This window comes from Cladophialophora carrionii (assembly GCF_000365165.1).
Source record: "Cladophialophora carrionii CBS 160.54 unplaced genomic scaffold supercont1.2, whole genome shotgun sequence".
Lineage (NCBI taxonomy): Eukaryota > Fungi > Ascomycota > Eurotiomycetes > Chaetothyriales > Herpotrichiellaceae > Cladophialophora > Cladophialophora carrionii.
The window spans coordinates 2,515,520-2,528,867 of NW_008481827.1; the positions used below are offsets into that span (position 1 = coordinate 2,515,520).

The 13,348-nt window shown below is 55.5% G+C and overlaps 3 protein-coding genes across 3 annotated transcripts; 2 read left to right on the forward strand and 1 right to left on the reverse strand.

Annotated features, from left to right (window-relative positions):
- Positions 1–938: 938 nt before the first annotated feature.
- G647_02976 (uncharacterized protein) lies at positions 939–2,444 on the forward strand (the record flags this gene model as incomplete). The annotated part of the gene is made up of 1 exon (XM_008727322.1): positions 939–2,444. The coding sequence occupies one exon, from the start codon at positions 939–941 to the stop codon at positions 2,442–2,444; it is 1,506 nt and encodes a 501-aa protein (XP_008725544.1).
- A 776-nt stretch (positions 2,445–3,220) lies between these two features.
- G647_02977 (uncharacterized protein) lies at positions 3,221–7,806 on the forward strand (the record flags this gene model as incomplete). The annotated part of the gene is made up of 2 exons (XM_008727323.1): positions 3,221–3,383; positions 3,437–7,806. The coding sequence occupies 2 exons, from the start codon at positions 3,221–3,223 to the stop codon at positions 7,804–7,806; spliced, it is 4,533 nt and encodes a 1,510-aa protein (XP_008725545.1).
- Positions 7,807–10,948: 3,142 nt separating this feature from the next.
- Positions 10,949–11,971, reverse strand: G647_02978 (uncharacterized protein; the record flags this gene model as incomplete). The annotated part of the gene is made up of 2 exons (XM_008727324.1): positions 10,949–11,694; positions 11,812–11,971. The coding sequence occupies 2 exons, from the start codon at positions 11,969–11,971 to the stop codon at positions 10,949–10,951; spliced, it is 906 nt and encodes a 301-aa protein (XP_008725546.1).
- Positions 11,972–13,348: the final 1,377 nt, after the last annotated feature.

Sequence of the window (13,348 nt, forward strand, 5' to 3'; positions counted from 1 at the left end):
CGGGGTAAACTTCGCGGCTCGCGTTCACTGGCCGACGTCATCGAGTGCAACGGTCTTTAGCGCATCTGATGCAGAAGGTCGTTCACGGCGGATGAGATGCTCGGCAGTAGCTGTTGTATATTCTTGCTCCTGCCCTTGACAATTGACGTCGTGGTGTAGCATTGGCCGACATGATCGCTGATGGGCGACTCTAGCCAAGCATCGAGGATTCTTGCATCTTCAGCACATGTGACGGCCGAATGGGGCAAGTCGCGTTGCGGGCTCCGCCGACTAGGGCAGGTAGCTTAGGTGACTCGCCGTAGGCCCCTGTGGACAGAGAGACGACTGAAAATTTTCGTTTTCATCGAAGCCTTGTATGAGGTCTGCCGCGCCGCCCTTGAGCAAAGCGCAGTTGCAGGCGGGGCAGCCGCCACCATCAGCTGCAGCGCCGATTGGCCAGAGATGATCCGGTGACAAAAGATTATCAGATAATCTACTGATTAGATTGATAAATTTCTCCTCCGTGATCGGAACTCGACCAAATGTCCTCGCTTCCGGGCGTTGCTGGCGGTCCTTGCCAACCAGGTGACGTAGTGATAGACATAAAGGCCTGCAACATGTCGATGGCCTCAACCATCTCGGGGTGCATTGACTGTTACATGGTAGAGGCTCCGAAGTGACCTGAGCTGTGGAGGAAGGGATAGGGGGGAACCACGACCGGCATAACCAGTCAGCGGCCGGTTCCGCATTAATGATGCCACCATTCACGCGGTCTGGGTAACCATCAGTCGCGCTGGCAGCTTGACGGGGCATCGGGTCCAGCCCAGGGTACAAATGGCGTCTCCTCCTGCTTCCGACGGTTTGAGACCGCTTTTTGCCTGAGCATTTGATACTCCTCTCGGTTGCTCGCAGGCATCACGGTACCAACACTGACGTCCCATGTTGAATTGATTGTCTTCATGGCTCCGGGTGTTTTATCTGACGCGTACGGGCATGGCCATGCCTCGGGTCCTCCAAGTCCGGTCGAAAGCACCAATGGCTGGCACTCTCCTCGCATGAGGAATGGATCTCAATCTGCAACCGCTGCCTTCAGTCTGCCTACACCAGACGCAAGTGAAATCCACGACCTGGTCTGTGTGGGCTTTGGGCCAGCCTCACTCGCAATAGCTGTCGCACTCCACGACTTCTTGCAACTCCAAAAGGAATCGGCCAGTCACGGCGCGAGCCCCAAAGTACGCTTCCTAGAACGACAAGGCGGTTTCAAATGGCATGCAGGAATGCTTCTTCCCGGCGCAAAGATGCAAATCTCGTTCATCAAGGATCTTGCCACGCTCCGGGATCCGACAAGCCATTTCACTTTCCTTAACTATTTGAAGAAGCACAATCGGCTGGTTCAATTTTCAAACCTTGGAACCTTCCTCCCATCTCGGCTGGAGTTCGACGACTATCTCCAATGGGCAGCCAGCCACTTTGAAAACGTGGTCGAATACAGCCAAGAGGTCGAGTCGATCCTCCCACACAAGCGGGAAGGAGCACAGAAGTACGATTCCTTCGAGATTGTGTCGCGAAATCTCTCCACCGGCGCGACCTTGCGTCTGCTCAGTCGTAATGTCGTGATAGCAGCCGGCGGTCGACCAGCCAAGCCAGCGGTGTTCCCACCCTACCATGAGCGCGTTCTGCACTCCTCCGAGTATAACACCAGGATCGAGCGTCTCCTGTCGGACAAGGACGGAGCTTACCATGTCGCCGTGGTGGGTGGTGGTCAGAGTGCTGCAGAGGTGTTCAGCAATCTTCATTCGCGCTATCCCAATGCGACGACAAAGCTGATCTTTCGCGATTCATCGCTGCGACCAAGCGATGACTCGCCATTTGTGAACGAGGTCTTCAATCCAGAAGCTGTCGACGCTTTCTATGAACAGCCCGAGAATTTCAGATCCGCCAATCTGAAGAAGAACAAGGCCACAAATTACAGTGTCGTAAGGCTTGAGCTGCTTGAGAAGTTGTATGACGATCTCTACCTGCAGAGCATCAAACAGCCCGATAAGTCTCGTTGGCAGCACCAGATCCTGCCCCTCAGAGAGATTTCAGACGTGGTCGACAACGGATCGAATAAGAGGGTGGATCTGGAGCTGAGAAACTTGGATCCGCTGAGAAAGGATCGAAGGGAAGTATTGTCGTTTGATGCGGTGATCGTGGCGACCGGGTACCGACGGGACGCCCATGTCGAGATGCTCAGAAACTGTCAAAGTATCAACGCGAACCCTGCTGGGCGTTGGCAAGCGGGGCGTGATTACGGGCTGGAGCTTGATCGCGAGAGGGTCGAAGGTGCCACGGGCATCTGGCTGCAAGGGTGTAATGAAGAAACACACGGTCTGTCTGATACCTTGCTCTCAATTCTGTCTACTCGGAGCGGCGAGTTAGTGGATTCTATTTTCGGGGCAGCGGCGAAGTCCAACAACCATTGACGAGACATGAATCGATCGATAGACGTATATATGATGCTGCAATTCATACGGGATACCTGCACGAAGGAGTAAATGCGATAAGTCGTTTCGTTCTGTCTCAGCTGTCCCTAATGATATGTGCCCTACACCTTGTCCAAACAAGCCGGCCGTTTCGATGTGTCCCCGGCCAGCTTTCCCCAGTCAGGGCTAGAAGTCCCAAGCAGAGTCACTCAGCATGTCGACAATCGTGTGGAGAGTCCAATAACGACCTCCGGCCACCGTTGGCGGAGCCGGAATGCGTGCGATTCATAGGACAGGCGGGCGCCACCTCCGCAAAGAGTGCTGCAAAGGCGGGAGCTGCCTGCGCCGCGACCTGCGTGGAGGTGAGATATCGCTGTCCTCGTTGGCTCGTTGCGCTGAAGACCGAGTCATCTAACCGCCATCCGGAGAAAGGGCGAGAAGGAACCGTCTTGGGCCTTGGGTGACCCGGAATCCTCAGTCGATCTGAACAAAGCCTTCCTCCCAAATTGGGAGGCTTTAAGAGGACAGAGCACCGGCCGTATGTTCAGTCAGTCGAGAGTAAGGGAAGCGACAGCTTTCATTTTCCGATTGCTGAGCTGAACCTCGGCACGTCAAGTGGCTGAAAACTGAAGACTGCCGACCGACACGCCCGCTTGCGGCCGACACACATTTTGATCCTCGACTCTCATCTGGACTTTTGGGGAATCCCTGTCGGTTGATCGAGTTGCAATCATCGTGTGGACATGCCATCGCGCAGAGCAGTCGATTGAGCAGTCATGGACAGCTCCGAACACGATCTCGAGCACCCGAAGAAGCGGCGGCGGCGGGAGATCGAGCGGCGGCCTCTCTCGACTCGGCTGGCTTTCGACGACACCGTCAAGGGCGATGCTGCCGTGGTTCCTCGAAGCCTGTGGACAAGTCTAATCGATGGCCATGTTGGTATGTCAAAGCCGATTATCTGTGTGGAGCACATACTGAGACTAATCCTGAAGATGGCTTCACTGCCACCTCTCCCGCCTATGTAGCCCTGACACCGCGCACTCTCCTCCATACCGAGCTTCAAGAGTCAACGTGGACAATTCTATCCGTCCAGTCGCCTTCCGAGGGAGGTGTCGAACAGGAGGACAGAGTTATCAGGCTCTCGCCAACGTCCTCAGCATGCCAGTCTATTCTGAAGACCTACGCGTCCATCGACCGTGATCGTCACCCGGGCCATATTCCCAAGTCAATCGAGATTCAGGCCATCTCGACCAGGCCTCTCACACTGGACACGATCTACGTGTCCGTCGAAAAGGGTCTACTTGAAAAGATCGATGACATACAAACCAAGTTTGGCGGAGGGTTCCAGTACGGGAAGCAGTTACCGTCCGAGAGGAAGCCATCGACTCCTAGCGGAGTATTGCGGAATGTGCCTCCCATCACAGGCCGACTCGCCTCCCTTGTCCGGGAAGCGCTGTCTCGTCTGGCTGTGGTCCATTCAGGAGATGTCTTCCCTCTGCCACTCCCGGCACATCCCATCACCCACGTCCGACCCCCACCCGCCATTGTGGTAGAGTGCGAGCCAGTGTCCCAAGGACAGCTCGGTGCAAGAACCAAAATCATTCTTATACAGACAGGGTCTTCGCAGGAAAAAGCGCTCAGCAAGCTGGCGCCCGTGCAACCTATAATAGAAGAGTCCCTTGAGGATACTGCCGAGGACACTGCCAACGATCAGTTCTACTCCGCTGCCGAAGACAGACAGACAGAGGAAGGATCCGATGGTGATGGCTCGTCTGATGATGTTTCAGCTGCCGAAGATTCACACGCCGAGGGCAGCGATGAGGAGTCGGACGACTCGATGGATGATATGATCTCTCTGAGTGCTCCTGGTCTGCCACCTCAGCAAGCGGGGACGTTATCGGCCATGACTTCTGCGACGCCGAGGGCGGGTGACAGGAGGGCAACGGGCACACATACTCCGGGCTCGATCTATTCGGGCTTCACCTCGGCGACAGCTCGAGGCGGCAGTCGGCCTGGGAAAGTCTTCAAAACCGAGGCACTACTTCGAAAAGTCCCCCTGGAGCTGATGCATCCAAGACCCGGTCTCGAAGATGACGACGAATCCTTCGTTTTCATCGACACAAGCACGCTTGCCAAGATCGGATGTTTCTCTGGAGACTGGGTTCGCATTGAGATTGCTAAAAATGTGAGCGCTCAGGGCTTTCCGCCGTCGGCCATGAAGAACCTCGCTGGACTCGGCGCAGAAGAAGAATCAGACTGGCGAGCCGTGAGAGTATTCGGTCTCTCCGGCCTGGCCAATCTGCAACCACGTTATGCCGTGGACAAGACTGGTGACAGAAGGTCCAGCTTCTCGCAGAGGGATTTACTGCTACCATTCTCGCCGGCCATCTATATCTCGCCGATACTGCTTGTTAATCTTTCAAATGCCCGATACGTCAAGCTCGGCGCTTTGCCAACCAGTCCTCGACCAGATCATCGGTCAATGCAACCACCACGGTCCAGCACCTCCAGAGCTCCTCCCGTAGCGAAGGAGGTTGTGCTTTCCAAGATTGCTGATCCAACAACGACGAACCCGTCTTTTCAGTCCACGTTATTCTCATCCCTGCAGTTCCACCTCCAGAGCAAGAAGCGTGTTTTGAAGAAGGGCGACCTCATTGCTGTGCCAGTAGACCAGGAGCTGGGCAGAGCCATTACTTCTGCAGGTAGCTCGGATGAGCCGCCCAGCGAGGATGATACGATCAAGCAACTAAATGTACCAGGTCCTGCCGGCGCCTCCCGCTTCGCAGTCGCTTGGTTCTCCGTCCAGCAAATCCACGTAGACCAAACCGGAAATGAGGCAGAAGATGGCCAAAATACCTGGGGTGGAGTGGTCACACTGGACAGCACACAAACCAGGGCCTCTCAAAGTGGTAGTAGCGTCCAGTCGGTCTCGCATTCGATAGAGATATGGAGTCGTTACTGGTTTGGCATCAATAAACTGCCTCAACAGAACTCCCATCGGATCGAACACATTCCTACAGCAGCGGACATACCCCAAATGGACAGACTACCCCTGGAAAAGCGCCTGTCTGCCCTCATCTCCGCCGCTGTTAGCAATCGAGCCATCAGTCTCGGACTCCCACCCTTGGTCATATTGCTCTATTCTACTCAAAGGCAGATTGGGAAGTCATACATCGCCAAGTCGGCCTGTTCAGAGATTGGGGTGCACGTCTTTCCGATATCTGCCCATGATCTACTATCCGAGAATGCGTCCACAACAGGCGGCGGCGACACGAAGACCGAAGCATTGTTGCGCACGAGAGCTGAACGCGCGCTTTCGGGAGGGTCCCAACAGACAGCCCTCCTCCTCCAGCACATCGATGCCCTGACTGCGGATAGAATGGTGCCCGTTTTGCAGGAGATCATTTCTGAGTCTCGTGTGCTGATCGCTACGACGACCAAGATTGACGATATACCGGCAGGAGTGCGAAGCCTATTCACCCACGAATTCGAAGTGGCTGCGCCGGACGAGACAGCCCGAGAAGTCATCCTCCGTAATGCTTGCACCTCGATTTCCACGCCGCTCTCCAGCACCATCAATCTCAAATCAATCGCACTGCAGACTGCAGCGTTGGTCGCAGGTGACCTGTTGGATGTTGTGAATCGAGCGTCCACCGCACGGATGTCCCGCTTGTTGTCGCTCGCAGAAGGCCACGGCCGCAGCGTCTCCGACATCCTCATTTCCGGAGGCCAGGCAGCAAGCCATCTTCTACCCAGCGATTTCAACCGCGCAATAGCTGCGGCGCGATCGACCTTTTCCGATGCAATCGGGGCTCCCAAAATCCCGACAGTCACCTGGCAGGACGTGGGCGGGCTTTCATCCCAGAAAGACGCCATCATGGAAACCATCTCTTTGCCTCTCACGCATCCCGAATTGTTCGCCAACGGCATCCGAAAGCGCTCCGGCATCTTGTTCTACGGCCCGCCAGGGACGGGAAAAACACTGCTTGCAAAAGCCATTGCCACTGAGTTTAGTCTCAACTTTTTCAGCGTCAAAGGACCGGAGTTACTGAACATGTACATCGGCGAATCAGAAGCAAATGTACGCCGAGTCTTTCAGCGCGCGAGAGATGCTCGTCCATGTGTCGTCTTCTTCGACGAACTAGACTCTGTTGCGCCAAAGCGTGGCAATCAAGGCGACAGTGGAGGGGTGATGGACCGAATTGTCTCCCAACTTTTGGCCGAGCTCGATGGCATGTCCGGTGGAGGGGGAAGCAATGATGACCCCGACGCGAAGGAGACGTCGAATGCAGGCGGAGTCTTCGTCATTGGCGCCACGAATAGGCCGGACTTGCTGGATCCAGCACTGCTTCGACCCGGGCGATTCGACAAGATGCTCTACCTCGGCGTCGCCGACACGCATGATCAGCAGGTGACCATCCTAAAAGCCCTCACCCGCAACTTCACACTGGCGCCAGATGTGGACCTCATCAGAGTGGCAAGCCGCTTGCCTTTCACCTACACGGGCGCTGACCTGTACGCGCTATGCAGCGATGCCATGCTGAAAGCAATCACGCGCAAGACGCAAGCCGTCGACGAGAAAGTGCGCCAAATCAGCAAGGCGCGGGGCGAAGAGATCAGCACCGGCTACTTTTTCGATCATCTCGCCACGACCGAGGACGTGCAGGTCGTTGTCGACGAGGCCGACTTCGCCGCGGCGCAGAATGAACTGGTCGGCAGCGTCAGCAGCAAGGAGCTCGAGCACTTTGAGAGAATCCGCAAACTGTTCGAAGAGCAGGACATCACGGCCGGTGGACCGCCCAAGAACGGCGGTCCACAAGCTGCGCCATTGCCCGCGCCTGTACCCGTGCCCTTTCGTCCTGCCCCAGCTGTTTCGGCCGCTTCCGAGCCGCGATCGACCAACCACGCTGGGGATCCTGCACCATCAGCTCTTCAATCCCAGCCTAGTAGGGACAAAGGCAAAGCCAAGCAGCGAGAGAGCAGCAGCATCACCAATTCCCATCCAACCACAAACAGTACCTCCGCGCCCTTCCAGCCCACGCGCAACTCATCGTTCCACAAGTCCACAGCCCCGCGCCCCATCCCCATAGGCAATCCCAACTCGGGCAACTCCTCGGACGCAGACAACTCCGACTTTGGCGTCGTCAGTCCCAGAACCATGGCGGCGCACGTCAACGGCAAAGCCACCACCAGCGTGCCTAATGGGACGATAACCGCCTCGTCAGGCAGTCTGAGTCTGGACAAAGCAGCAAAACACGACGGTAAGGGTAAGGAATTGCTGCGAGAGATGCCTCCCGAAGCCGTGCCCGATGGGTTCGTGGACGACGTCGAAGGTGAAGACGAGGGGCTGTACGATGACTGATTGGACGGGAGAGGACATTGTCGGTGCATGCGGGAATACCGCAGAAAGAGAGACTGGACGCATGCATCCATATACACACGCTACGGTATGTAATAGCTATTGCCTGACATGGCATGGCATGGCAAGGTAAAGCAAGGCAGCGCAAGGCCCGACAAAGCGGAGGTTGCCCTGTCATTGGAAGCATTTTCGAGCGGCCATCAAAAGTACGTACCCACCAGTATCTCCAATATTTACAATGTCTACAATGTCTACGACATCTATTTCGGATGCATACCGTAAGAATCAAATGCCATGCTGAATGCAGGCATGCATGCATGGATGTCCTCCTTTGAATTGAGAACAAAGACCATACAGACAGACAGACAGACAGACCAATCGAGCCGCTTTCCAGGCTACGCCGTGCTCATGCTCGAGCTCTGGGAATTACATTCTCACTGTACAGTACAGTAGATCCGTAAAGTTTCCGTGTCTATTCGCGCGTCGTTTCGCTCTACCTGGTCGGTGTTCAATCGAACCAGATCAAATATCTCTCTTCCTCCTCCTCCTCCTCTTCCTCCTCTCTCACCTACCTACCTAATTGCTGCATCTCGTGTCTCCCTTTTCTCTCTTTTGAAACTTACCGTCTCCTACTGTACCTGTGCCCCATGCTTTTCTCAGAGCACATCCGGAGATATGTCCTGATGAGGCAGTACGTACGTGTGGGTTTGTGCGTACATGTACATATATGTGTCTCGCTATGCGGCGCGTGTGGCAGTGATATTGACCATGAAGACAGCGTTCATCTAGGTTAACTTCGGTTCAGTTTTGGTTTGAATCCTGTTGTCTATCTCGGAGTCATGCTGAACTTCAATGAAGCTCACCTCATCTCACCTCTCGGTCGGTATCGCTATTCATCTATCTACATATTCGCCTGGAGAGTACTCCGTAGTGTCCACTGATTTATTCATTTTGATCTCGGCGTCGGGCTTCTTTCGGGATGCGGTGTCGTCGTAAGGTGTGTTTATACTGTGGGAGGCGAGTCCGTCAAAAAGAGTGAAGCGGTGGATTCTGTAGCAGAAAATAAAAGAGAAGAGAGGAGATGGCTAGGGCCATAACATTAGTAAAAGGAAGAGGAGCACTTTGGTTAGGGGATACCGGGGGATTGTTCCTTGTCTTTCACTTGTGTCGATGAATAAATAGCTGGCTTTGACTTTGGCTGGGCAAGATATGCGGAAACTTCGCAGATCGAAGTGACGGGAAACGCCGAGTATGACGGAAGGGAGATGATGAGTACCTTATTGAGGCGCTCATACGCGGGCATGGCCTGGCAGCCAAAGTGCGCTGCTGCATGGTTGGAGTCAAGTCTGCCAACGCCGTATATGTTCCGCGTTTGTACTCCGTACTGGGTATGCCCACCTTTTTCAAGTTGAGCCAATGGGTCCGGGGCGTGTGAAGAGCCTAGAAATTGTGGTCTCCATCCTTCGGGACTCTTGTACAGAATCCTGGGGTAGCGATTTTGATTGGGTCAAGACGAAGCCCCTTCTTGTGATAGGTAGTTTCCGTCGCATTAATCGTCGGAGTAGGAGTAGGAGTAACATAGCTGGATCATGAAGCAAGTCTCGGGGATTTCCTGCCCGTCCTTTGCTCAGCTCGTCATCTCGCGCCACTGATAGCAAGCTCCGGATCTTCGAAATGCGACGCAGTCGGGCGCTGGAACCCATGTGAACCTTGTGAGATCAGAAGACCTAGAAGATCAGTCCATAGCCTCAGTTGTCATCATGACCTTGGTGAAGGTCGCGTCTTCTGCGACGTGCGCGTGCGTGATATCGACACTGTTTCAGCGAGTAGCAGGTCGTCCCATAAGCACCATTTTGCTTCTAGTGCCATACCAGGCGCATCGACACACATGTCAGGTAGGGAAATACACAGTCTTCGTCTGCAGGTGAAGCGCAAGCGAAGCAAGAATGTCCCAAAAAGAGGATAGAGCGCGGGCGCGTAATCAGAGATGTCTTACCGAATCACCGATTTCCTCTCCTTCGCGCATTTGACGGATGCGACCTCCAAGCGACCTCTCATGCCGATGTTGAGGTCGAACTTGTGGAAGATCACGCAGTTCCTCCCATATGCATGGCTCAGGGGAAGCGTGGATTCTAGCCGCGTTCGTCGGAGACTAAAATGCCGCAATCTCTTCGCTTGCTGAAACAGGCGTTCGACGGAGAATTATCTTGGGAAAAGTGGAGAGTAACGCTGTTGCATTGCGGAAGTGGAGTGGAAAGGGTGATGGAAGAAGTGGAAAGCATGCGCAAGGTTCAAGGAGGCGCCAGCGATGTCCGGCATGAGATGAAGTCGTAAGCTTTGCGTGGCATGTCCAGCCACCGAGTTAGTCCGCTTTGCAACTGAGACGGAGGCGGTTGAAGAGCCACAAGCATTGAGCACTTCCGGTCATTCATCTCAGTAGTGCCAGCGGACAGTTGTTCAGAGAAGAAAGGCGTGGAGGAAGGTCCAGCTCATGGCACATGTTTCTTCCATAAGGCCGTGTTGAAAAGCTCCATAGTATCTGCCTCCCTCCCTGGAGCCAGACTTGGACAAAGGACACCCGGTGCCTCGTAATACATAATATCTGCCATAGAAGCGGGCACCCCATCAGCCGGTGTCAATCATGGTTCCCATGGTTGAACTCATTCCCTTTGGCAAGAGGGCTCAAGTGTAGGTATTATGAAGCGAGCTGTGTCTCCGTGGGATCGGAAACCGAAAGGTCTCCCATCCAGGTCCCTGCTGCACTTCCCAAGTGTCGAGAACAGATGGCGCCTGACCAGCAGACCCCGACCCTCCCGTAGATTATATAAATACATGAAATTAGACAAGAAGTGTACATCCTCGTGTGGTTGAATGCGCACCCGGCACTTGCCAGCACTGTTGCTCGGTTGTTGCCCGTGTATAAGTCGAAGTCGCAGACAAGGCAAAATTAAGCCACTCTTTTCCTGTTCATAGTGCGCATGGGTATCATATACACATGTTTTCCCTTCTATAGTCGTAGAGGATAAAGCGAGAGAATCAAAGGGGGTTTTCATTGACCGCGGAATAGGCAGCGGATGAAGGAGGCGGACGAGTCGCAAAGCCGGATGCGCGGATACCCTGCTTCACAGGCCGTCACCTGCGGAGATCAGGCTTGTGAATGACCAGGTGGTGGATCATCCTGCCTAGGCACCGCCTGTGGTTCAACAGACGGGCTCTGAGCTTGCGGCACATCTCGAGAAATAGAAGCGATCGCCTGAGAGCGCTCTGGCCTCGCCAACAACCGGTCGGAAGGACTTTGAGCTGCGTCCGTACTGCGTCCATCGCCCGAATCATCAAGGGGAGACCTCGACAGCGGTTGCTGAGAGGGTCCTTCCTCGTCGCCCCGGCGCCTCGACCTCCTCTTGCCGCTGGACGTCTCATCCTTTGCCTCGATGTGCTGCTGAAGCGGCGTTGACATGACAGGCGAGGTCGTCGGAACAAATTCAGACAGCGAACTCGGCGTACCAGAGGGCCTGGATTTCTTTGTAGGCCTTCTTTTCGGCTCGTAAGTCTGACCCGACTCAGCAAGTCTCCGGTCGCGCTCTTCCGCCTCCTCCTTGGTGGGACGGCCGCGCTTTCTACGCCTCTCGCCGAGCGGTTCAGGCGGCCCAAACGCACGCAAGATCCTGAACTGCTCGCCGTTTGACGTCGGAGGAACTGGCGAGTCTGTCGAGCGAGGAGGTCGCGGCTGAATGGGTCGTTGTGTTGGCGGAGGCAGCTCAGTCTCCGGGGCCCCTCGTGCATCTGCTGGATATGGTGCTATAGGCTGGTGGTAGAGCCCAGACCCGGAAAAGGAGCGAGGTGAGCGCCGCAGGTGTTCGAACATTGCTCGACAGGCATTAAGAGTGCGCCCTAGATCCGGTCAGCGCATGTTCACGCTTTTGCGCAAGTCTGGCCAGCCGAGATGTCCTCTCGCATGGCCATTGCTGGTGCGCGCATTGGTCCCCCCGAGCGCTGGAGCCTACGTACCTGCTGGCAAAGCCATTTCCTCCCACCTGGGTTGTATATTGCCGCCCTCGATCGCGCGCAGCAGAAATTGAGGTACATCCTGCCCAGCGCTTTGGATAATGTTGGTCAACAATGCGATCTGCTCCGAAGGTGTCCATGGCTGGTTGAACAGATTTGACATTGGGAAGAGAGGGTGGGGGGCGCAAGCTAGGGTTTGAAGAGGACGGGCTGCATGTGACTGTCACCCAGTGCGCAATCGTGGGCGGCATGTAGGCACGGTTGTTTCCGCAGGGCAGTTCACCCAAAAGCGAGTATTAGAGCAGAAGCCGCTCGGGTCGAGGTTGGTGTCTAGGACGGAAAGGACTGTAGGTCAGTAATTCTGCTGGAGGGTCTGGGGCACCTTTAAGCGTGGTATACTGGGTGCCCTGCAAGCAACAAGGCGGAACAAAAATTCCTGGACCATGGAACAGAAGTCTGGTGCCAGTGCCCGGTGGTCCTTCTGCCTCGAGGCCAGTGAGGCAGGCGCAGACTCTAAGTTAGCCATCTGGGAAGAACAACTGGGCACCGACAGTCTAGGGAATGTCAGTGGCAGATGATCAGGAGACGCGGGTTGGCCAATGTCGGTCGCAGCTGCAAGACATGCGACGCCGCGCTGTGAGTGGCCGGCTGTGGCCGTCTGCGCAGGGAATTAGAGGTACGGAGTAGGTTGTCTGAGGGAAGGTTCCGTAGGGGAAGTCAGTCCGCAGAAGCTGCTGATGCTGGGAACTTAGTCAACGTAGCTGTCAAGTGGTGCGGGTTCCGGTGCTGTGAGTCGCGGAGCCCACGGCCCTGAAGCTGAGCCTGGCGAGGTCTGGGTCCGTCCGAAGCTGCAGACCTTCAGAGCTAGTTAGCATGCAGCAGGCTAGACTCTGATGAGAGCGCTGGTGGATGCAAGCCAGAGGTGGACGAGATCGAGGGTGCATGTCAGTGGTGGACGAGGGGAGGAAGCCTGTCTCCTGCAGCAAATCCAGTGCGGTTGTGGTTAGCACGGCCACGTCTTGGGTGCGGTTTGGTGCAGCTGGCTTCATGCTGGCAAGATTGATCCCCCATCAGTTTCCTGAACTCCGTGGCAGTGTTCGCGTCACTGGGCTCGGCCGTCTCCGCGCCCCTGCGTCACGCCGAAGATTGAAGGTCGCCTTTCAATTTCAGGTGCATTGCGCTGCCGAAGGACCAGCGGCATGCTCGACGATGATCGGTGCGACGCTTGATCAGGGTGATTTTGATAGAGGAGAGTGGAGGCGACATTCCGGGCGTCCGCAAATCAGCGGGCTTACCGTCGCGGGCGTGAGAGGTCGAATGGGGACGCCGAACGACGTGTTGGGGGCTACCCGAACCGCCGAATCAGCGGCCAGAGCACGCCCAAGCTTCGAAAGTGCGGGTGTGACCCTTCGCCCGTCGTGGCCCTCGCCCAACCATCCCAATCTCAATCAGAACTGCCTCGTTGCCTAACATCCAACAATTCCTCCCCGATAAATGGACCTTTCTGGACCGCGGCAGCCTCGTCTATTACGACTGGCGC